The sequence below is a fragment of the Cryptomeria japonica genome, chromosome 9, assembly GCF_030272615.1.
Source record: "Cryptomeria japonica chromosome 9, Sugi_1.0, whole genome shotgun sequence".
In the NCBI taxonomy this organism is placed as follows: domain Eukaryota; kingdom Viridiplantae; phylum Streptophyta; class Pinopsida; order Cupressales; family Cupressaceae; genus Cryptomeria; species Cryptomeria japonica.
The window spans coordinates 491,297,879-491,323,938 of record NC_081413.1 but is presented as its reverse complement, the minus strand read 5'-3'; the positions used below and the strand labels follow the sequence as shown (position 1 = coordinate 491,323,938).

At 37.2% G+C, this 26,060-nt stretch overlaps 1 protein-coding gene across 1 annotated transcript; it reads right to left on the bottom strand.

The window, feature by feature from the left end:
- Positions 1–541: 541 nt before the first annotated feature.
- Positions 542–3,016, bottom strand: LOC131079707 (pentatricopeptide repeat-containing protein At3g29230). Its single transcript, XM_059211699.1, has 4 exons — positions 2,161–3,016; positions 1,017–1,992; positions 716–862; positions 542–605 (listed from the first exon to the last, which is right to left on the bottom strand). The coding sequence occupies exons 1-4, from the start codon at positions 3,014–3,016 to the stop codon at positions 542–544; spliced, it is 2,043 nt and encodes a 680-aa protein (XP_059067682.1).
- Between the last annotated feature and the right edge of the window lie 23,044 nt (positions 3,017–26,060).

The following is a 26,060-nucleotide window of genomic DNA, read 5'->3' as shown; positions in this document are numbered from 1 at the left end:
TGATTTTTCTAATTGCTCCAAGTGAAATTAACATGATAAAGGCAAATTGCTTACAATGGCTACAAGTAAATCAATTATTCTGTACGCCAAGTTTGGGCAGCAAATAAAAAAATCCTACTTCATTATATCAATTAAAGATACAAAATTACAGGTCTTATCACGGTTGGAAATGCAGTCACATACTTATGATTCAGTCAATAGCAACACAAAACATGAATTTTGACTTAACCTGTTTAGGCTTGAATTCCCCTATCTTTGGCGTGGAGTACCTCCCAGACTATGCTAGCCACTACCAGGGGTCAAAAACATGTGCCCTTCCCCTTTTAAATCGGCTCTCTCTATCTCTTTTCCTACCTAGTCCTTTTGCTGCTCTCTCATGCCTCAAAGCTCATAACACTTCTTTTTGTTTCAGACCAAATAACTTTAGACGTGGCGGGCTGCTGTTCAATTACTATGCTCGTCTTCTTCTCTGCCACATTCTCCTTGTTTTTTTTAATTGTAGCTCTATTTCTTATCCCACATGGCCTTTGCCTTCTTTCATCTATGAGGTCTGCTGTTCAATTACTTTGCATAGATCTACTGAGTTTATGGGTGTGATTTGTTTCCTACACAAACAGCATGTATCGTTTTCTGATGTTCGATTCAAATGCAATTGTCAACTTCTCACTTTGGTGGCAGAGAAATAGTATTTCTCTTTCCACTCCACATCATTCACCATTCAGTGTGTCTTGAATTTAGAAAATATTCTGTTGCTTTCTTCTCCCTAGACAAATTCTCCAACTCTGCATAGATTTCCTGTGTCTGTGGGTGTGATTTGTCTCCTACACAAAAAGCATGTATCATTTTCTGGTCTTCAATCCAACTGTAGCATCATAATCCAAATGCAATTGTCAGCTTCTCACTTTGGTGGCAGAGGAATAGTTATTTTTCTTCCTACTGCACATCATTCAGTACGTGTCTTGAATTTAGAAAATATTCTGTTGCTTTCTTCTACCTAGACAATTGAATTCTCCAACCCTGCATAAATCGCCTGTGTCTCTGGATGTGATTTGTCTCCTACACAAAAAGCATGTATCATTTTCTGATCTTCAATCCAACTACATCCAGGTACCTTTTTTATTCCTCTATCTTTCATCAATCTCCTTAGAATTTGGACCTCACCCCACATGCCCATTTCTGCATAGATGTTTGATAGAAGAGCATAAGCCGCAACATTTTCAGGATCCAGCTCAAAAAGAAGAGTTGCTGTAAATAATCCTAAACCAATATTCTTATGTGGTCGACAAGCACCAAGCAAACATTTCCACACAACCACCACAGGTTTAAGTGGCATCTTGATGATAAAGTTTAGAGTTTCCTCAAGATAGCCAGCACGGGCAAGAATGTCAACCATGCACACATAATGATCAATTGTAAGCATAATGAAATGGAACTCGCTCATGCTATTAAAGTATTTACAGCCCTCATCCACTAAACCTGCATGGCTGCATGCTAATAAAATACACGTGTAACTTACATGGTCGGGGCATGTTCCAGAGTGTCTCATTAGTTCAAAAAGTTTGAAAGCATCCTCGCAAAGGCCGTTTTGTGCATATCCTGCAATCAGAGCATTCCATGCAATCACATCTCTTCGAGGCATTCTGTCGAAAAGTGCACGTGCCTTGTGTATGCTTCCACATTTTGCATACAAGTCCATCAGGGCATTCACAAGTACAACATCAGACAAAAGTCCAAGTTCAATTATGCTTCGGTGGATGTTTATACCCTGTTCTACAACTCCCATCTTCGCACAGGCTGGGAGGATGCTGGCAAAGGTGGTGGAGTCTGGCTTTATACCTGCTAGTTGCATTTGCTTAAAAGTTTCCAAAGCTTTTTCATCAAACCCGTTTTGTGCATAGCCTCCAACCATTGCAGTCCATGAGATTACATTTCTTTCGGGCATTTCTGTGAAAAGTCTTAAAGCCTCGTTAAGAGCTCCATTGTTCACATATCCTACAATCATTGCAGTCCACGAGACCACATCTTTTTGAGGAATTTTGTCAAACAGTTCACGTGCTTTGTGTATGCTTCCACATTTTACATACATATCTAGTAGGGCATTTGCAACTATAACATCGAACGAAAGTCCACTTTCCATTATACTCCGATGTATGTGCATACCCTGTTCCAGAGCTCCCATTTTGGCACAAACTGGGAGAATGCTGACAAAGGTTGAAGAAACTGGATTAATACCTGCCAATTGCATCTGCTTAAAAGTATCCAAGGCCTTCTCAACAAATCCGCTCTGGGCATATCCTGCAATTATCACATTCCATGAGACCGCATTTCTTTGAGGCATTTCTTTGAAAAGCCTTAGAGCCTCCTCAAGCTCACCATTTTGTGCATATCCTGCAACCATTGCAGTCCACGAAACCACATCTCTTTGAGGCATTTTGTCAAACAGTTGACGTGCCTTGTTTATACTTCCGCATTTTACATACATGTCAACCAAAGCACTCGTAACTACAACATCTGAAGGAAATCCGCCTTCGATTATGCTTTGATGGATTTCCACACCCTCTTTAAAAGCGCTTAATTTGGCACAGGTTGGAAGTATGCTGGCAAAGGTAAACTGATCAGCTTGGATACCGGTTCGTCGCAATTGGTGAAACAGTGCCAATGCCTCTTGTGGAAACCCATATCTTCTGTAAGCCGCAATGATGATATTCCACGAGAAGACATCTCGTTCAATCATTTGGTCAAACACTTCGCGCGCATCAACTAAACTTCCGCACCTGGCATACATTCTTATAAGATTGTCTTGTAAATATTTCTGTGGGGTAAACTTAAACTTACTCATTGATGCGGGCGTCAATTTTCCTACTCTGTTTCCTTGAAAACGCAGGTCGGCCATAGTTGACGATATATACAAGAGTTCACAGCCGTGTTGCAGGGAGTATGGAGGTTGTGTAGACTCTCTTCCAACCGACTGTCTGTGTCTACATGATGCTCTGAGATATATTTCTGCATTTGGCATTTTACGAATCTAATTGAAACCTTCGAATTCATCATTGTTATTCATTCATCATTCAGTCTAGTTATTTAGTACACGCCCAGTTTTAAAAGAAAAGAGACCATTTACTGAACGTTAATGACAATAATCTCTTTAATGAAATGAAGTTCTCTTAGAGTTTTGAGAAAACTTTTAAAACTTTTTTTTAAAGTTCTCTATCGAATTCATATAATCATTTTGTTATTTATATGGAAGTGTTAGTTTTTGGTTGAAATTTCTTTTGTTGAGAGTCAGAGGGTTATCCATTTCATCAAAGTCAATCTAGGTATAATCTTGATTCCGTCCCTTATTAAATCAACTCCTTGCATTCACCAAGTGTAATGTCCTCTTCCCAATTTGTCTTAGAATTTACCCTAAGATCACAATTACAACAAATTAAGGTTAGGGTTTGTCTTACCAAATAAATATCTCTTTAATAATGCAATCTTGGATTTGAATCTTGCAATCACAACATGAACAACATATGCAAATATACACATATATATGTTTAATTATTAGAGTTAGGGAATTCATCATATTCATAGATTATTAATATTGCAAGCATATTAAGATTTGGGAGAAGGGACATGATGGGTTCCCCCGAAGCCATTTCTACACCAATTTCAAGAGGAATGTCTACCACAACCCTCTTGTTTTGGGCTTGTATCTGCTTTCCCCATCAATATCGCATCCTCCTAAAGGCACTTGCCATCTTGTGGAATTGGGCGAGGGTCATAAGTGAGTTACTTGGCTCTCTATGTAAGTGCTCTCTGGACTTAGGAGCCATTACAATCAACTCTAGAACAACTTACTTACTAAGCCTTATATACTCCTTTTCCTTACACCCCAAGCCCTTCCTACAAGGTGGGTTTCAAACAATCAAGCACATCTCATACATACTTAAATATTCTTTATTATGCATAAATAACATGTATATATAAGCAATGATTGGCATAAATATCAAGTACACCACTGAGTATATATCCAATAATAATAATATGAAATGATTTGAGTTCAACTGTGATGAAATGGATTGGTTTCCCTTGTGACTATTACCCCCTATCTTATGAGGCAATGCGTCTTCTTTGTTGTACGATCTGCTTGATGATTCATTGGGTATTGATATTCAGAAGATGTGTTTGAGTGATTGATGATTCCCTTTTTATACCTTCCTCCATCACTAAAAGATTGTGTTGTTTGAGGTAGACTTTTCCTAGAAAGGTAGTATCTCTTTTTATACCTTAATTGTTGCCCTTCAATAGTTTGTTTGTCTTAACAAATCATTATCTTACATGATCACACTTGCAGCTTCAACCTTAACACACGGTAACTAATCCACCCCTTGACATTATATCTATACTATATCACTTGTTTGATCAATGCACTCGATATTCCTCTATTCTTTATTAATTATATTCAAATTATTATGGTGAAGGAAGATAGATATGGATTTGATGCAAGGGCATGATAGTCCACTATCTTCGAATTTGCTTGTCCTCAATCAACTTAAGATTTGGATGGTTGAAGATCTTTTCTCCTTCCCACATAGTGTCTCCCTCATGTAGGCCCTTCCATTTGATCAAAAATTTAGGAATAATCTTATTCCTCGATTGCTTCTCCCTCATATTAAGAACTGCTTTAGGTTCTAGGATTAGTCTACACTTGTCATCAAGTAGGGATAACTCTACACATGATGTAACTTTTTGCCCTAACACTTTCTTGAGTCAAGACATGTGGAATATGTTAGTGAATACTTTCTCAAGCAACTCCAATTCATAACCTACCTCGCCAATCTTCCTCAAGATCTTATATGGCCCATAAAATTGGGGTTTTAGTTTTTTAGCTACGCTTGTCTTGAGTGAAGATAGCTTATATGGTTGTAGTCAGAAGAATACTAAGTATCCCATTTCAAACATCCTCTCAATGCATTTCCAATCAGCATATATCATCTGTTGATTATGTGCTCGATGTAAATTGTCTTTGACAGTATTCATAATGTCCATACTATGTTGTACAAACCTTTTGCTCCTAGCATTCAGCTTTCTTGTGAAATCAAACTTTTGAGGGAGGTTAGTTTGTAGCCATACAATGCTTTGAAATGACTCATGTTGATTGACATGTGATGAGTGGTGTTGTAGAAATATTCACCAAGATGTAACCATTTTATCCATGTATTATGTTAGATGGTAACATAATTCCTCAAGTATCCCTCTATCCACTTAATTTAACAATTTCAGCTTGAGGGTGATAACTTTTTCTAGATGTAAGTTCAGTCCCTACAAGTTGGAAGAGCTCTTTCCAAAATAGGCTAAGGAATCAGTTGTCTTTGTCGCTAACTATGTTCCTTGGGAGACCATGTATCTAAAGGTTTCTTTGAAGAATACTTCCACTATTTGTGGAGCCTGATACTCAGTGGATATTGTGAAGAAGTGTGCATACTTGGTGAGTTGATTCACTACTACACAAATGCAATCCTTTCCTTGAACTTTAGGTAACCCTGTTATGAAGTCCATCAAGATGATTTCCCATGTTTGATTTGTGATGCAGGAGCATCCCCGATTCTTGCCAATCTTGCATCAACCAAAAACATTTATTTTTCAATTTGTTTTCTGTTTTGCAGTTTCAGCATTTCTTTCCGCATTTTCTTGCATTCGCTCACTGGATCTTGTGGAGCTGGATTTTTCTTGTGAACATGATTATCTTCCTTATTCCTAAACTGTAGGACATTTGGATCATTTTCCGGCAAGTTATCACTTCTGGATTCTGAGATAGTTTTATGGCTTAGAACACTGGAACTGCTTGGACCTATTTGCTATTGGTGAATCTTGTGGATCCTTTCCGTAGCTTGCGGAGCTTCAATTCATTGATTCTAATGTTCCTTGGCATGTGGCAGACCTTCCCTTTGATCTGCACTTCATCCTTTGGATTTTCCGGAGGATTCTCTTTAGCGGAGGCCAATCGGGTGGTTTTACACGTTTGACCTTGTTCTTCGGCATTTGATCCCTCTTGGGCCGATGCGGATCTCTCTTGAGCATATAAATCAATGTAATTAAGCATCATAATTCATTAGAGTGAATATAGAAGATACACCATAAGAATTAGAGGTCTGGAGTTAACCAATTCTTTAATTGAGCATGTATGTAGCAAATCAGTGAGTTGAATCTTGTAGCCCGGATGTTACCGGTCATTTGTAATCAGTTTTCATGATCTAATTCATTCAGTTCTAAATTGCCTCCATCATCTTGTCTTTCTTTCATTGTTTTTACTCTTGATGCATGGTCCGGATAGATCTCATTGAGGTCCCTCCTAACCGTGACTATACCAAGTAGTATCAAAGCGAGATTTCATTCCGAAGATTGCGTTGTCCTAAAGATTTTGTTGTGGGGTGGCAGATTGTGCATCCGACCTACAGTTGCAGAGGACTGGCGTGAAGATGGCACGAAGAGGAAATAGGAATGGTGGAGCATGTGGGAATGTAGACCCTGATGTGATGGAAATGTTGAGGGGAATTACAACTTGATTGGAAGTTGTTGAAACAACCCAGAGAAGAGGTCAACATATTGAAGATGTGAGCAAGTATGAAGAAGAAGAAGCACTGGCAGAACAAGTAGCAAACCCATCGGCGATTGATACAGATGAAGAGATTCTTGAGGGTTTTGAGTAGGGTGAACACTAAACCACATTTTACCCCACCAGTGTATGATGGTAAGTTAGATTCGGATGAATTAATGGATTGGATCTTGGAGATGGAGAATTACTTTGATTTTGAGAACACTATAGAAGAAAGAAAGGTGAAATATGCCTGTACCCAGTTGAAAGGTCATGCATCTCTTTGGTGGGAACATTTGCAAGTTGATAGACAAAGAAGAGGTAAAGAGAAGATCAAATCATGGGAGCGGATGGTTGCCAAGTTAAAATTGAATTTTATGCCAGTCGATTACCAAGTAAATCTATTTCAGAAGTTACAAAACTTGAAGCAGAAAGAATCAAGCGTGAAGGAGTATATACTGAAGTATTCTACAAGTTGAATATTCAATCTGGAAATGTCGATGATGAGGTTGAACAAGTTGCAAGATATTTGAATGGATTGTTGATGTCTATACAAGATGAAGTTAGTTTGATCAAGTTGCAGAGTATTGACGAAGCTTACTAGTATGCCTTGAAAGCAACAAAGAAGTTGAACAAAAGACATGAGCAAAGACAGAGAGGTAGAGGTGGAAGTTTTTCCAGAGGAAGAGGAACCTGTACAGATCAGAACAAGGACAAGGAAGTAAGAAAAGATGGTAGTTCATACCGGAGGGAGGATAGAACTTTCTACCGAAGAATAGAACCTGATGGTTACCGGAATGAGGTTACAAAAGACAAGATAAGAGAGTGTTTAGAGGAACTTTCTTTAAGTGTGCAGTAGTAGGACACCGTGCTTTGGAATGTAAGAAGATAGAGAACACTGGGAGAATAGCCTTGGTAGGAGAAAGCTCCACTGGGTCAGCTAACAAACTGGAAGATGGAGAACTGTTGATGATGAGAATATCTTTGTGTCATACCAAAGAGGATGAAGAACCCTTGCAGAGGAGAAATTTGTTCAAGACCAAATGTAAGGTATCCAGTAAGTGCTATAAAGTAGTTATTGATAGTGGTAGTTTGGATAATCTTATTTCAGATGAGATGGTGAATAAATTGAAGTTGGAAAGATTGAAACACCCTAAGCCTTATCAGATAGCATGGATTCAAGATGATCATAAGTTGTTAGTAAGTGAGCAATGCTTGGTGAAATTAAAAATTGGAAATTACCATGATGAAGTTTTGTGTGATATTATGCCTATGGATATTTGTCACATTTTGATGGGTAGACCTTGGCAGTTTGATAGACAGGAAATACATGATGAGAGAAAGACCATATACACTATTGTAGCAAACGGGATGAAACAAACCTTGTTACCCTTGGAGGAGCCCTTGAAGAGTGAAGTCTGTATGAATGCTAGAATCTATTTGGTGGATGGAAGGAAATTCCTGGATGGAATGATACATGAGAATGTGTGTTTTGCCTTAGTTCCTAAGAGGACTTAGAACCCATAAAATGAAGAAGAATAACTGAAGGAGATAAAAGAGTTGTTGACAAAGTATGAAGACATCATTTCAGATAATGTGTCTGATGGATTACCACCTATGAGGAGTATCATTCATTGCATGGACCTGATTCCTAGAGCTAGTTTTCCTAACATAGCTACACACCAGATGACACCGACAGAGAATGAAGAGTTGAATAGACAAGTGCAGGAATTGTTGAAGAAATGTTTAATTAGAGAAAGTTTGGTACCAGCAGTGTTAGCACCTAAGAAGAATGGAGAATGGAGGATGTGTACCAATTCCACAACAATATATAAGATCACAGTGAAGTACTGGTTTCCTTTACCTAAGATGGATGACAATGGATTACCTAAGTGGAGCCAAATACTACACAAAGATAGACTTGAAGAGTGGATATCATCATATTAGAATTAGAGAAGGAGATGAGTGGAAGACAACATTCAAGACTAATGAAGGATTGTATGAATGGTTGGTAATGCCTTTTGGATTAACTAATGCACCAAGTAATTTCATGAGCTTGATGAATGAGGAATTTGTTGACGAAGATGAGAATGACAGTATTAAGATTTGAGGAGTTGAAGACCATATAGTATGAAGATGACCCAGATTTTATAGAGCCTTGGAAAGCATGTAGAGCACCAGTTATGGTAGATAGAAGTTAGTGGCTAGATTATTTCATTTAGTATGGGATGTTATTCAGAGGAGTTCAATTGTGTATACCTAAGAGTTCCATGAGGGAGAGTCTAATAAAGGAGAAGTGTAGTGGAGGATTAACAATAGCATTGGTGAGAGAACATTACTTTTGGCCCCAAATTCATAAGGATGTTATGAAATTTGTGCAGAGTTATAGAGTTTGTCAAGTTGCAAAAGGTAGTAGTCAGAATGTGGGATTGTATAAGCCTTTGACAGTACCAAAGAGACCTTGGGAGGATATAAGCATGGATTTCATACTTGGATTTCCTAAGACACGGAGAGGAAATGAATCTATATTTGTGGTGGTGGATAGATTCTCGAAGATGGCTCATTTCATACCTTGTAAGAAAATGTAATGCTTGCCAAAATACCCTAGAGAAGCTAAGCTTCTAACATACTAAATGGATATATATATATATATATATATATACAACTAATGCAACACTTAACATCATCTAAACTTAAATCCACTAACATTAATTATTATGAACATGAAGTATAAACACATTAACTAATTACGCAAGCGGAAAAATATACAATCATAACTAATATCTCTCTATGGTACCTCAACGTCATTACTTATTGCAACTAACATAAGCAATAATATTCTACTCACTTTATTACCGCACTTATCATCAATTAATCCTTAATCTTAAACAAATACAGCTTATATACTTTCTTTCATTACAATATACAGTCTACTTGTTTATTTAACCATTATGAGATGCACTCTACTCTATCATCTAACTAACATGATATGCTTACTCTTTCAATACAAGACAAATCCCTTTTCTAAGTTCATTTTATAAACCAAATCTAAATGTGCTTAAATCCTTAACCATTTCCTATCTTCATGCTCTCTATCCATCTCTAATGATAATCCAATACTGAATGCATAAATATAATCATCTTATCCATGCCACTCATGCATCTATACTCCTAGTGTGATTATTTCCTTTAACATTAATCACCAGTGCATAATGCAATAATCTTAATGATTTCCTTAGATACATGCCATGCATAATTTCCTATCCTTCCAGTGCAATCACATGAATGACGTCATTTCCTAACATGGCATTAATTAACAACCACGACTCCTATATTACCTTCTTTCCATTTACTTAAGGTTCCATCATATATTAATCTACATCCTAGATAATAACCATGGAATCTAAACTAATACAAATAACCCATCACATGAATCCATTCTATTTCAAGGATAATTCTATTACAAACATCTAAGGACATGAAATTGTTTTCTTTCATTATGCAAGATCATCACCATACATCTCATAGTCTCATTATTACAAATCATGTCCTAATCCTAAGATACCAACTACAATACAATTACAATTACAATCATATGAATAATACATCATGAGCATGGCTCTTCCTAATACATCTACATCTTTACATGATAGTACATTACATGAATCCAATATATCCATTACATAAATCTACTACAAGAAACATCCATAAGTTGCTACAAAGAGAAGAATCTACATCCACACATGAAGAATCCAATAGAATATCCCAATGGTTGAAAATCACCAACCACCCAACAATGTGGAACCAAATGAACCACCCCCCGTGCTAGGAGATGACACAAGGTCCCAACACACTCTAGACCTAAGCTGACACTTAACAACCAAAGAGACAAAACATAACAAGGACTCTCAAGCATGAACCAATCATAAGATATCAAAATAAGAAACTCCCTGAGGCTCATAAAAAACAACAAGACATAATTAAAAATCAACAAGGGGACACATGTAGGGGTGGAGTGTCATCACATTCCATCCTCGTAACATATACAATAACACAGGGCACTAGCCTGATGGACATGTAGAGACATCTCAACCTGTGACAGATCAAGGGAGATTGGCTTGTTGTCGCAATGGTCTTCTCATGCTTATCCTAAAACACCCTCCCTAGGATCATGTCATGAGGCTCACATAAATTAATTATCTTGATTAATGAATCTAACTACCCATCCCATGAGTTCATTATTATGTTATCACTTGTTTACAAAACATGGTAAACCTCCAATGTGCCCTAACAGTCTAGACTTCATGCATCCTTACAACAAATCTCATGCAATTCTATCTCTCGTGACCCCAACCATCACAAGGAAGCCCACTTCCCCTAACATAGACCCAACAATAAATAACAATAAGAGGCTCTAAATCCATATGTAAATCTAAAATCATAATCAATCATCATGCAGCCAATAACCTTTACTCATGTCCAAGAACATACAAATGGCCACAACAAGAATTAAATCAAAATGAGCCTCTTGGAATAACAATACATGAAGGGCCACCATAAGGCCTTCAAATCTGTCATGAAACAATAAATAAAACCACAACAAGGCCTACTCACTTGCTAGTTCAAGAACAATAATATTAGCACCTCTCTAGCATGGCACGTCAACATTAAAGAGAGCTTATTCAATAACAACAAGCATAAATGATATCAAAACATAAAGAAAACAATAAGAGGACATCAAAACCAATCCATCCAACATTGGAAATCATCAACAAAACCTCAAAAATGCCTCTGGTACAATAATAGATCCAAAAAGTACATCACAAGCAAACAAATTGAGCATAACACATAATAGCAACAGGAAGTTCCCAAGCTCATGTCGCACATACAAAAGATTCAGATTTGTGACAGGAAGTTCCCAAGCTCTTGTCGCAAATACAAAAGACTCATATTTGCGACAGGAAGTTCCCAAGCTCCTGTCGCAAATATAGAAGACTCATAAAAAAGCACGAAAAATCCAGAAATACGATTTCATATTAAAAATCATCGAAAAATAAGTAAATCCTGAAACCAAACAAGGAAATGATGCCTAATAAATATCTTTCAAGAGGTGAAAATGATTCGAAATAATATAAACCAAGGCAAAAGATCTTACCAAAAAACCTTACATAGCCATGGAGTCAAGACTACTCCCAAAACTCTCAATACACCAATATCACTCAAATAGTTTGCATAAAACCTTCACATAAGCTACTAGACTACCATACAAGCTCAAGACTTTGTTAAATAAGCATTACATAAAACAATCATGGGGAGAGGAGAGGTTATGTGAGTCTCCCTTATGACAATGCCAAATTGGGATGCACATAGGTAGCTCAAACTCACCCAGATCCTAAAATGCACAATGAAACCTCAAATAAAGAGATTCAATCTCCAAAATAATGAGACACAATCCATAAACATTTGCAGAACAACCAAACCCAAAAGAAGGAATGAATATACAAGCCATGCATTCATGACAATATCCAAAAATAACACCCATATTCCAAAATGTAAACTTTATAATAAAACTATACACTCATAAATTTTCTCCCATAAACTATATTAAAACTATATGAAATGGAAATATATTTCATTCCCAAGCTTCCCAAACAATTGCAGACACACAACATACAACCATGAAAACCAAAAAACCCAAAAAAAAACAAAGGGAAATGAAGCTCCAACCTGCACCCTGTGTGATGGAAGGAAGCTAAAGAAGAGCCCACACACTCCAGCAAGCTCCAGCATAAAAATCCCCAAATCCAAAATGCCAAAATCCAAATTTTGCAAAGAAAGCCAAAGAGAGCAACTCGTGAACAATCACAGGCTTGAAAATAAAAAGTCGTGATAAAAAAAACCCTAGCCACATTCTTGACCAATCAAAATATTCCATTTTGGAATATATTTGACCTACCCAACATAGTTTAAAATATTATTTCCCATTCAAATTCCACCAATGGGAATAAAAGGTAGGTAGAAAGAAATATAAACATATTATAATTATATGAGTGGGGGCATATTATTTTTATAAGCTAAAGTATTTTATACACCTTATATTATAATTAAGCAAGATATATAAATAATCAAGCGATAGGCTATAACCATTTAATTTAAATAATAAAAAGGGGAATTAATAATTAAATAAACCTAAGGTCATAAATAATGAAATAACCAAAAAAAATATTAAACACTAAACAAATAATTAAACTATAGTAAAAAACAAACAAATAAATAATCATCAAACAAATATTAATCAAACAAATATTAAATATCCAATAATCAAAATGCCATTAATCAAATAACCAAATCACTACTAATCAAATAATTAAAATAAACATTATTAACTATTAAATCACTCATCAATTAGCCAAATAATTAATCTCATCATAAATAATCGCATAATTAATTAAATCGACAACTACTAACATACTCACAACACTAAGAGACCAACTCACTAACTGACATGGTGAATTACGCCAAGACACCGACAACTCACAGTGAACAACTTAGACATGGAGTATGGGAGGGGAACTTGTGTCGACTCCTAACCACATATACCATTGGGATTTAAAGACACGCTCAGACCTGTGGAGCCAGATGGAGTCGGTGTCTAATACCTGCAAATCCTGCAACCACAAAGCAACAATACATATATATATATATATATATATACATATAAGACAAGCAAGTGATAGAAATTCGCAATGACACATCTCGCTCGCAATGAGTGATGTGACATTTCTTCTACCATGAAGACAGTCAAACAATGGTCAAACACATCATACAATCATCTCATCATATATGTCCATGAAATACGGTCAACACATCTATGATATCATCAAATACATGATCAACCTAAAATTATCCACAATATCATCTAGAACATGATCAATATAATCCATCAATATAATAGGGCATGTAAATCATCAAGTACATGAATACATAAGAAATCCATCAAACACATATATCCATCAAATCACATGATCGATAATGATAGTACCATCATTCATGTAAATCATTAAAGTAGCATAAGTTCACATAATATCCAATATCATAATAGAGATGAAATACATACGGAACCACTACTGTAATCCATAGCATCATAAAGAGTCTAAATAGGTCTATCAAGCATAAGATAAAAGTCAAGTCAAGGGTGGACACTACATCCTCCCCCCCTTTGCCTAGGCTTACTCCTGGAAGCCTGAGAACAAATAGGGGTAAAACTCTCTCATCTGAGTTGCATCCTCCCAAGTAGCGGATGAATCATCATTCGGGTCCCACTGGACCCTTACCATCTCTATTCCCCAACCTCTGAGGGACATCTCTCTACACTGAAGAATGCGCATGGGATCTAAAGAAATTTGTTCATCCTCTAACTTCAATGCATTCCAATCTAAAACATGCGAAATATCAAGATGATACATGAAACTCATCATGGATGTGGGACAAGCTGGGTGGCAAGGCAAGGCAATAAGCCACATGACCAATCCTCTCCAAAATCTCAAAAGCTCCTACAAACTGAGGTGCCAACTTAGATCCTTTTCCATAACGGATTGAACTCTTTCGTGGGCGAACTCTCAAAAACACCTTGTAGTGTGTCACCAATTGAAAACTGTATGTCCAAGTGATGTGCATCTGCATACTTCTTTTGTCTATCATGCGCGACAATCAAATGCTCTCTAATGCAATCCACCTATTGTTCCATGTCCCGTAGCATCTCTAAACCAATGAGAAATTTGTCCTCCAATCGATCCCAAATTAGGGGTGTATGAAACGGTCTACTATACAAGGCCTGAAAAGGGGACATATCAATAGAGCTATGATAACCATTATTGTATGCAAACTCAACCAAATGAATGTACTCCTCCCATCTGGACTACTGATCCATGACGTAAATCCTCAACATATACTCCAACACTTGGTTCACTCTCTCTGACTGACCATCTGTCTCTAGATGATATAGTGAACTAAAGTTTAGTTGTGCTCCTAAATCATGCTGAAGGGCTCTCCAAAAGATTGAAGTGAACACTAGATCACGATCTGATATGATCCATTGAGGAATACCATGTAGCCTCACTATATGCTCCATGAAAAATATGAGCCACTGACTCTATTGTATAGGACAATATAATCGACAAGAAATGAGCCACCTTGGTCAACCTATCAACGGTGACCATAATGGCATCGTGACAATGAGAAGACATAGGCAAACCCACTATAAAATCCATAGATATGATGTCCCATTTCCATCCTGGAACTAGATTCGACTGCAACAAACTTGTTGGATGTTGATGCTCTGCCTTCACTCATTGACACTCTAAGAAACAAGACACATAATTTGCAATATCTCTCTCCATACCAACCTAATGATACAACTGCCTCAAATTTGTGTGCATCTTCTTGACACCTGGATGTGTCGAGTAAGGTGCACGATGTGCCTCTAACAAAATCAAATCTCGAAGACCGTCTGATGGTGGAACATAAATGTGTCCCAAATGCTTGATAAGACCACTTGACTTGACTGAATAACCTGCATATCTGCCCTCAAGAGCTCTACATGCGTAAATCTATGGAATAACCTCCTGCTACCACACATCTGAAGGAAGGGTACTGAGAATATGGCTCCTCAAATCCACACTAAGAGACACTGCTAAGATCTCAAGCCTCTTGCAGCTCAATGCATCTGCTACCACATTCTCCTTACCCTAGATATACCTCACCTCAAAGTCATACTCACATAGAAACTCCATCCAACACCTCTGCCTAGCATTCAAATTTGGCTGCGTGAAGATGTACTGCAAACTACGGTGATCACTGTGCAACTCGAATCTATGCCCAAGAAGAAAATGCCTCCATCTAGCCAAAGCATAAACTACTGCCGCTAACTCTAGATCATGAGTGGGGTAATTTTGCTCATGATCTTTGAGTTTTCATGACTCATATGCAATCACACGACCATTCTACATCAACATTGCTCCTAGAGCCTCCAAAGAAGCATTTGTGCACACCATAAAATCCCCCAAAGGATCTGGAACTGCTAGAATAGGTGCTAGTCAAACACTCCTTAATGTTGTCTCACACTGCTCTGTCCAGACAAACTTCTTCCTTTTCCTCTGAAGAGAAGTGATAGGATGGGCTATCCTGGAGAAATCCTAAACAAACCTGTGATAATATCCTGCAAGATCCATAAAGCTACAAACCTCTCCCACATTAGTGTTTGTTGGCCAATCAACAATTGTTTGAATCTTAGAGGGATCAACTGCGATACCCTCTCCTGAAATCACATGACTAAGATATCGAACCTCTGACTAGAAGAACTCACACTTCGCCATATTGGTGTACAACTGATTCTCCCATAGGAACTGTAAAACTTGTCTCAAATGGTCCTCATGCTCCTCAATTGATCTCGAGAATACCAGAATATCATCCAGAAATACTAGCACAAATCTATCCAAATAGGTCCTGAATACACCATTCATCAAGCTCATGAAAACCGATGGTGCATTCATGAGACCAAATGGTACCACTGTGAACTCATAGTGTCCATACCTAGTACAAAATGTTGTGTGATGAATATCTGCCTCACCAATCCTCAACTGATGATACCCAGACTTAAGGTCAATCTTTGAGAAGACCTTTGCATCCTTAATCTAATCAAATAAATCATCTATTCTCGGCAAAGGATATCGGTTCTTCACCGTCACCTTATTAAGCTGTCTCTAGTTAATGCACAAGCAAAGAGATCTATCCTTCTTCTTCACAAACAACACAGGTGCACCCCATGGGGACACACTAGGATGAATAAATCCCTTAGCTAGTAGCTCCTCTAACTGCAACCTCAACTTGCTCAACTCCTGGGTAGTCATCTGATAGGGAGCCTTAGAGATAGGCTCATCTCTTGGCACCAAATCAATCCGGAAATCTATATCTCACTTGGGTGGCATGCCTAGAATCTCACTAGGAAAAACATCTACAAATTCCTGTAAGATGGGATGACGCTGAAGAAGCTCTTCTTAACTCACTCCCTTATTCACGTCATTCACCCTCACTACAAACAATTGGCAACCCTTACATGCACACCTCTTCACCTTCATAGTGGAAATCATGCGAAGGGAAATAGGTCTCTGAATACCCACTATCCCACACTCTCCCTACTATCTACACACACTGCACTCTCTTACCCCAACAATCTATCTGAGCTCGATGAGACTTAAGCCAATCCATACCAAGCACAATATCATAGGATCCCAAGGGTAGGACACAAAGATCCATTGTGGTATGGAACTGTTGGCAATATTGCATTATAACAGACAATGAAAGATTGTTGGCATTTCATAAGGATATTGAGAAGGTTGTTGATGATTATGGATAAAACTAATTAAAGATGTTTACTGTCTTGATATTATTATTTTGTCATTGATGTCAAGAAATTGATTTTCTAATTCAGTATGATGTTGCCATATCTTGAGAAGTATGATTTAAAGAATATAAAGATGTCGGTAAAAGACACAAGAAAGAATATGATGAATAAGGTATTCAATGGGAAACTACTACCGAGTCAGACAATGATGAGATCATGATGTTTAGATTGTTTTAACATCATACATATGTTGTAAATTATGAAGGTTAATACTATACTATGTTACCAAGCAAAGAACCTAATCGGTAAACCCTAAGGTTATCGCTATCAGTTAATGAAGGTGGAATGTCTACAGAGTGAAGTTTAGTATTCATCGAGTTATAACCGAGTTGCTACCTGTAGACACCCAAAATTGTCATGTCTAATTAAATAAATATTTTATTTATTTAATTATCTAAGCTTAATTCTTCTATTAATTAAATAAATATTTATCTATTTAATTAATTCATTTATCCTCTTCTAGCCTTATTTCTCATTTAAATAAATACATTTATTTATTTAAATTATCCTTTTCCTAAATTAAATAAATATTTTTATTTATTTAATTATCCCACTTCTTCTATTAATTAAATAAATCTTTATTTATTTAATTAATTCATTAACCTTTTCTACCCATGACACATGTCATTCATCTCTTAATTCATACACTACCTACCCCTTTCATTATTTTATTATTTCTTTTACCTACCCTCTAATCATAGCCGACCTCCTTTTACACCTCTCAATCTTATCCCTCCATTTCATATAGTGTCTTCTATATAAGGAGATGCTTCCTTCATTATCAAACCCTAATCGTTCTATGCATTCTAATCATCTTTTATGCACTTGACTATACTACGATCCTACTAGCAACCACATTCTGTTCTTTGTTGAGCTCTTGTGCACATAAAATCTGAGAGCAAATATATCAAGCAAGATCAATGGAGATAGGAAGAATGGAGATCCAAACCCTATTGGACATGTGATGGTATAATCTTTGTGATTTCGTTTGATTTGCATTGTCATAGGTAATCTTCATCTGTTATGGTGGATCTTTGTTGTTGTTAGGCTAGGGTTTTGTGGTTGAATTCATTTAGCCTTTCAATATCGTTATTATTTTTATCCATTTTCACCATATACATTTTGGCACACCCGGTGGGACATGGATTTTTGTTAGATCTATGTTTTTTGCAGATTTTTCTAACCCTATATTGTTGTTTTGTAAAACAATTTGGAGAATAATCTTGTGCAGCTAGGGTTTTGGACACAAAATCAAGATCTTGGAGAGATTCGATCATATCTCACAAATGGCTAGGAAATTTTGCACCAAGTTGCTTTTGCAAGTTGAAGAAAGTATCAAGAGCTCTCAATCCAAAATTCAGAATTTTTGGAGCACATTTTCATTTTCTATGAATTTTTTATGATTTTTCATAAAAAAATAATTTTGAGAGCAAATGGGAGAATTTTTCAGATTTTCTTACATTTTTGGAAATCTCTCATAATTATACATAGTATCTGTTCTTTGTGATTTTAATTTTGATGCAAAATATTTTCCTAAAAATTGGATCTTTAAAAATTAGGGTTTTTCCTTATTTTGATCAGATCTCACACACGGCTTCGAATTTTGGCTTTCGAATTTTTTTTGCAGGTCAGGAAAAGTATCAAAAAGATTTAGTAAAAATTTCAGATTTTTTGGATCGATTTTGCATTTTATATGAATTTTTTATGATTTTTCATAAAAAATTAATTTTGAGAGAAAATTAGCGAATTTTTTGGATTTTCTTACATTTTTGGAAATCTTTTATAATTATAAATAGGATCTGTTCTTTGTGATTTTAAATTTGATGCAAAATTATTCCTCAAAAATTAGATCTTTGAAAATTAGGGTTTTGCATTATTTTACTCATATCTCACAAACTACTTGGATTTGTTGTAGAAATTGTTTTATGCAGGTTTTGAAGACCATTAGAACTCTCCAGTAAAAATTTTAGATTTTTTGGATCGATTTTGCATTTTATATGAATTTTTTATGATTTTTCATAAAAAATTAATTTTTAGAGCAAATTAACAAATTTTTTGGATTTTCTTACATTTCTAGAAATCTCTTGAAATTTTATAGGTGGTCTTTTTTATGATGAATCAGATCTTTGAATTGGTCAACAAAACGCATTGTTGAAGGCCCCTATTTCACAAAGTCTTTTGGATCTAAAATTTACCTAACTTGTGTGCTTGCAGGAAGGGGTGATCATTTGAAACAATCCAATTTACTAATAAATCTTTGTTGCAGGTCCTTGGCAAGGGTTTTTGGATTTTTATTGTGTGCCTTGTTTTCATAGACTAGCAAACATTTCAATTGGTGCACTAAAATTGAATCATTGTCTATTGTGTCTTGAGCAATAGGCTCTTTTTGTTTAATCTTTAGAGGGCCTGTCTTCCCGTGTGGTCATTAGGACTACTAGTGAGAAGAGAATGACCCAAGTGGTAGCGAGGAAAACCCACCTCTTCCGAACCACTATAAACAACTGTATTCATGGTGAAAACTATGGATAACGTGTGCTGATTAGTTCATACCAACATTATGTCTCCCCATAAACCCGTTTGATCAAATTTATTTGATCAGTTGTAGGGCATAACCCCTACCGACTGGGAGCCTTCTGTATTTATAGAGTTGAAAGTGCCGCATGTATGGCCACACGAGCGGATGCCCTTACTAGCACCTTTTTGTTTTAGAAGCCAAAATCCTTCTAGTTGTTGAGGCAGGAGGTCGGACCTCTGGTAGCGGCCCACACACATACGGTTCTTAGTAGAGATACAAATTTTTCCATGGGGAGTTTTCATGGGGACTGATGCTTGGCTGACCCAAGAAGTGAGTGCCGAGGGTGGAGCCAGTGAGGTCAAGCATCTAAGTATCCGCTCTGAATAGTGTAGCCTTGAGGGTAAAACCTCATGTGAGATCAACAACTATTGTCTTGGCCAACCATAAGAATTGTGCTTGACTTATTTTAAACATTCAAAACATTCAAGACCAAACAACAAAACATTGTGTCTTTTGTGTCTTCAAGTGTATGCAAAACATTTTTACATCAAACAACACACTTTTCTTGAAGTCATTTTGAGTCTAGATACTTGCAAACATTGAGTCCTCATCAACATTGTGTCCTCTTGTCACGAAAAACAGTCAAACAGTCAGATTTTGGTCACAACAAAATGACTTCATAGATTGAAAAAAAAAATTGCACAAATTTTGCAGAAACGCATCTGTGTTTTCAGAATCAACATTACACTTTGCAAAAAAATCTCAGAAGCGCGTCTGTGTCGAACAGAGCCACGTCTGTGTCAGGAAACCGCATCTATGAAGTATATAGGCGCGTTTGTGTTCAAAATTGAAAAACTATTACAGTCCAGCAAACAAACACAGTGGTTTCGAAATTCTTGAGCTTCCTAGGTCATTTCTCCAGGGTTTCATTTAGCATTCAACCTGTCCTTGGGTCTCACAAAGTCCATCATTGCTTCACATCTCACTTTACATTCACAATTGTCTAAACTTGAGTCAAAAGGTCACTTGCTTGTCCTCATCATACTTTGTCAACACACTACATACAACAACACTTTGCTAAGTGGTCCCTCATCAAGGTTTCTTACCTTTGGGTCTTATTTGGTCTTACTTAGAGTCAAGGTCAACTTACCTCATCAAGAGAAACTATCCTCTCTTTGGAAGTCACACCTACTCTACTACATACATACTTGGTCTTACACTTTGGGCATTGCAAGTACACCTCAGATTCATTTACATTCCATCCAACTCTTGGTCTTCCATACTTTTTCCATTTTTCATCTAGTCTCACACATCTCGGTCAATACCTAGTTCATGGTTGAAACCCGTCTTCAAAAATCTAGGAGAGAAACTAAAGAGGCTCAAGAGTCTGCAAACATTCCAAATGTTGAGAACATGGACACTACAAACAACAATGATACACACAATGATGATATGGACAACTTTTCAGTACATTCAACAGATGTGGAAGAATCCATTATGAATCCCCATTTCAATCGATTGGTTGAGGAAATAATGAGGAGGGATAGACAATACTTCTTACAAATGATGGCACAAAGTGGAGCCAAGATACCTCATGATTTTGACATGTCTCAAATAATGGAACATATACCTTTGCAACAAACTCACTCCAACATGGATCAAAGGAGACCTAATAGTGGAGGCAATAGAGGACCACATATGGTGCCTGAATCACCATCATCTTTTTTTTGAAAAACCAGAGGTCCCAAATACACATGGTCAAGCATATGATACTCACCTTCGCAGACCATTATGGAAGTCTTATGCAGAGAAATATGCTCAATCACATATCAATGCTAAGGATCAACCACCAAAGCAATTGGATATTCAAAGGCATGCTCAAAATTTGGACACAAGGAAACCCCATGTCAAATTTGGGGGCAACACATTAGAACATGACATGCCTGTAGAGTATGGTATACATGGACAAAATAGATATTTCGTTCCTCAACATGAATCTATACCAAGTGGTCCATATATGCAGCATCACTATAGACCTCCTCCATATGAACGTGTATGATCAATATCATCCATATATGCAACATGCTCCTCCTCCTATTGGTGCCTCAAGCATGGGGTATGGTCCAAGAAGTCGATCTCCACCTAAGAGCAATTTGGAGTAACAAATCAAGGACTTACAAAAGAAAATGGAGGACATAAATACACCGAAGCCAACATACACAATGAGAGACATATGTCCTTATCCATTTGACAAGAGCATTCCAATGCCTCCTTTTCCTACACACTTTGTGACGCCTAAATTTGATAAGTATAGAGGAAAAGGGGATCCTAAGGCACACATAAGACAATTTTTCACAGCTTGCATTGAGGTAGCAGCAGAAGAGACATATTTGATGAGATTATTCCCACAAAGCCTAGGTGATCAGGCTATGGAATGGTTCTCCCAACTCCCACCTGGTATTAAGTCATGGGGTGATCTAGCAGAGACCTTTATTCAACATTTCTCCTACAATATAGAGACAGACATATCAGTCACTACTTTGTGCAACACCAAGCAAAAAGATGGAGAGTCTTTTTCATCATTTTTACAAAGATGGAGGAATCTAGCTAGCAGATGCTCTTGTGAAATTCCACAAAAACAAATGGTAGAAATGTTCACCCAGAATGTTAACAAAGACATTGGCTATGATCTAAGGAAATCTTGTTTGTCCACCTTCAAGGACATCATTGAAAAAGGCTTAGCAACAGAGAAGGTCCTAATTGAACAAGGAGTTATTAAGATATTCAAGGAAAACAAAGATGACTTTAAAGGAAAAGACAAGCCAAGATTTTGGAATAAAAACAAGAACACAGTCAATGATGGTGTTGTTGATGCCAACACAGTGCGACCCAAATTCATCTTTTCAGGATCAAGTTCTACAAAAAATCAAGTGAATACTCAAACAACTTCCAGATCACGAAGGAAGTACACCCCATTGGGAGAACCACTTGAGTCAGTTTTCAAAAAGCTAGTGGCAAACAAGGTAATCACTATTCCAGATTTTCCTCCATATGAGCCAAAGGTCAAACCAAATTGGTGGAATGATGATGAATATTGTGAATTTCATAAGAGCAAGGGTCATAAGACAAGAAATTGTCATCGACTGAAGAACATCATACAAGATCTCATTGATAGGGGTGACATTGAGATTGAAGGACACTCATCCAATCAAGAACATGAAATGTTTAAGGAACCATTCCCAAAACATGACAAAGAAAAAGCTAAAGTCACAGATGATCAAACCAACTATACCAGAGCATCCTATAACTATGATTCAACTATCAATCACATTTCGATGGACAATTATGTCTCTACCATTATCATCAAGGACAAAACCCCTGAGAATTCTACCCAGAGACCCAAGATCATTCTGAAAGGTGTTGGATCTTCTTTCGAACCTACCTCTAAATGTCATGTTACAACCCGTCGAGGTAAATTCACTTTGCAAGGTGCTCCAGCTAAAAACACCACTTCCTCATCGACCAAACCTGAGTATGACCTTGTAGAACAGTTAGGGAAGACACTCGCACCTATTTCCATACTTGAACTCTTGCGCATATCCCCTACACATAAATCCATTCTTGACAAAATCTTGAGAGACACTGTCATTCCTACTGATCTGAATGTGGACCAATTTCAAGCCATGGTGGGATACCTTTCCATTCCACACTCCCTTACATTCACAGAAGCCGATGATGCCTCCATAAATCAGCCACATAATGCACCTTTACACATTGAAGCCTTCATACACAAACATCGAATAAAATGAGTCCTAATAGATGGAGGAGCAGGTCTGAACATTTGTACATTGAGCACTATTAAACAATTGGGATATTCTGATAAAGTTGTGAATTCTACAAACAAAATTACCATCAAAGCATATGATGATGAAGAGCATTCATCCAAAGGCCCAGTCACCTTACCTCTCAAAGTTGGGCCAGTTACAAAGGATGTGGTTTGTCAAGTCCTTGATCTCAATCTCACATACAACATATTGCTAGGACGTCCTTGGATTCATGAAATGAGGGTAGTCCCATCTACATATCATCGATGTATCAAGTTTCCACACAATGGAGTTGAAGTGACCGTCAAAGTGGATCCAAATCCATTCATATATTGCAACAATCTGCAACCTTGATTAGAAATAACAATCCCAGTCAATCGCGAAGATGTTCCTTCATCGGCATATGTGGATCCTGAATCCTTAAAAGCTTCTACATCAAAGCAATTAGAGCTCAAAGAAAAATTCAAGATTAAAGATCCTGGGATGTGGTGAGTATATCTTTCATGTTGATCAACTCCCACTATCTCCTAAGGTATTCAGTCAACAGGAACAACCTACAAACAATTTGCAATGCCGAGGAATTGGGTGTGAACCACCTAGTGTTGTGGCTACTAAGTCTAAATGCAAATCTCATCTAGTGGTGCAAGCAACTCTTGATATCAATAGTCCTAAGAGTGGTTCCAACAAAGAATCTATTGAGCATATCGCCAACCCTCTTGAGAACTCACATAGCTTTACCATATCATCCACTCCTTCCATTTCCACTCCACTTCCAGACTTGGATCAACAAGAATCACAAAAGCCCTCACTCATTGGGGATCAAAAATCAAGCTTTGAAAAGAAAAATCTATAAGTCAAAAATAAAGAAAAGTCCTTTAGTCCAAATCAAAATCAAAAGCTATTGAACTCTGCAAAAATAAAAGTCAAGGATAAAAATCCTATGAAGAAAAAAGAGAAAGAGTTGATCTCCCCTAATATCAAAATAACTGGGGGCAAAAGTTCTAAAATTTTAAATCAAAAAGCATACTTGTTGATCCTAAGTCTCCATCATGCTATTCTACTTTCACTTCTTTTCACAGTCATAAGCCTTCATTCCTCATCCACATGTTCCACACATCCTTTCCCTTTTGGCCATACATCATGTACCTTTAATGGAGCTTCCTCGAAGGAATTTGTTATCAGGGATGCCCAAGCTTCTTTAGGTGACACACATACGGGCTTGTGTAGTCCACACACTAGTAATTCTATCTCAGTTCCTTCATCAAGGAAGACAGACACTCAAGCTACACATCATTCAATCAAGGAACAATGCAGTTACAATCACAAGGTTACAGTTACATTTGAGCTGGGTGACTTAGTTCTCAGAGAAAATCCTAAAAATCAGCAAGATAGAGAGAAGAAGGGCAAGTTCAAACCAAATTGGCTTGGTCCTTATATCATTACAACAACATATGGATCTGGGGCATATCAGCTCTCAACTACAGAAGGTGAACCTTTGGAGGATCCTATCAACAACATGCACCTTCGCAGGTTTTACACATAGCTCTTCAGAGTATCCTAATTCAAAAAAATACAAAAAAAGTTATAAAACAAAAAAATCGTTACTTGGTGAAAACTTGGCAAACAGGCGCCTTGTGACACAAAAAAAATTGAAAAATTGAAAAAAGTAAAGAGAAATAATTTCGTCCAATGGTGAAAACCACTTCGGTGGCGCCCTGGGCAAGTACCATGGTGAAAACTGGGTCACCAGCGCCATGTGTAGAGACATTGCTCCTCCCTCCTTCAGGATTCACTTTCATCCTTTCACTTTGCACACACTCACAACCTATTCATTCATAATAAACTTACCCATTCCCATCATGGCTTGTTATTGATCTACCCAAGATTGGTTCGCCATTCATAATAAAACTCTCTTTTCACCCCTTTCCATCCATAATCAATCAGATCCTATCTGTGGCTAAGGCAAATCCTACATCTAGTGATGGGTGTGGAACTGAGAACATCACATGTTTTCGAGGAGTATAGTTTCTTCCAGCTTCCTTCAGTCTATCCGCGCACAATCTGCAATAAAGCAACATTTACATCACATATCCGCAATAAAGTTTCATCTTCTCTGCAATAAAGTATCAGTTTCATGGATTTAGCCAGTTTCAGATGAGACACAACAACAACAACAATGGACTTCAACAAATCAAATCTTTCAATAAACTCAGACAACATATGGTTCAGTGCTATCTATCCTTTCTGTGAAAGTAAACATTGTGACCACAATCAAATAAGACTTATACAAGTGACAAGAGACACTAAACTTGAGGACTACAGTGGATGTTGGTGTTGAGTCTTGATTTTCTTTTGATTTTATCTTTTGGTGACATGTCTTTTAGCTTTTTCAGGATGTCTCTGACTAGAGATTCTATCTCTAGGATGTCTTTGACTAGAAAGGCGAGGATGGGGTATCGTCACCTATTTGTATTTGCTGTCTGTGGATTGTCTCTTAGTAATGCTATGACTTGTCCAAGGATATGAGGACACTGTGAGTCTAGTATGAACTAGGGCATTCCTTGTTTGTGACTGTCTTATCTCCATGCAAACAGGTACAATGACTTTCTGGGTCGAACATATGCCTCGATTGTCATAACCTACTTGCCATAATAAAGCTCAATGATGATAAAGCACAAG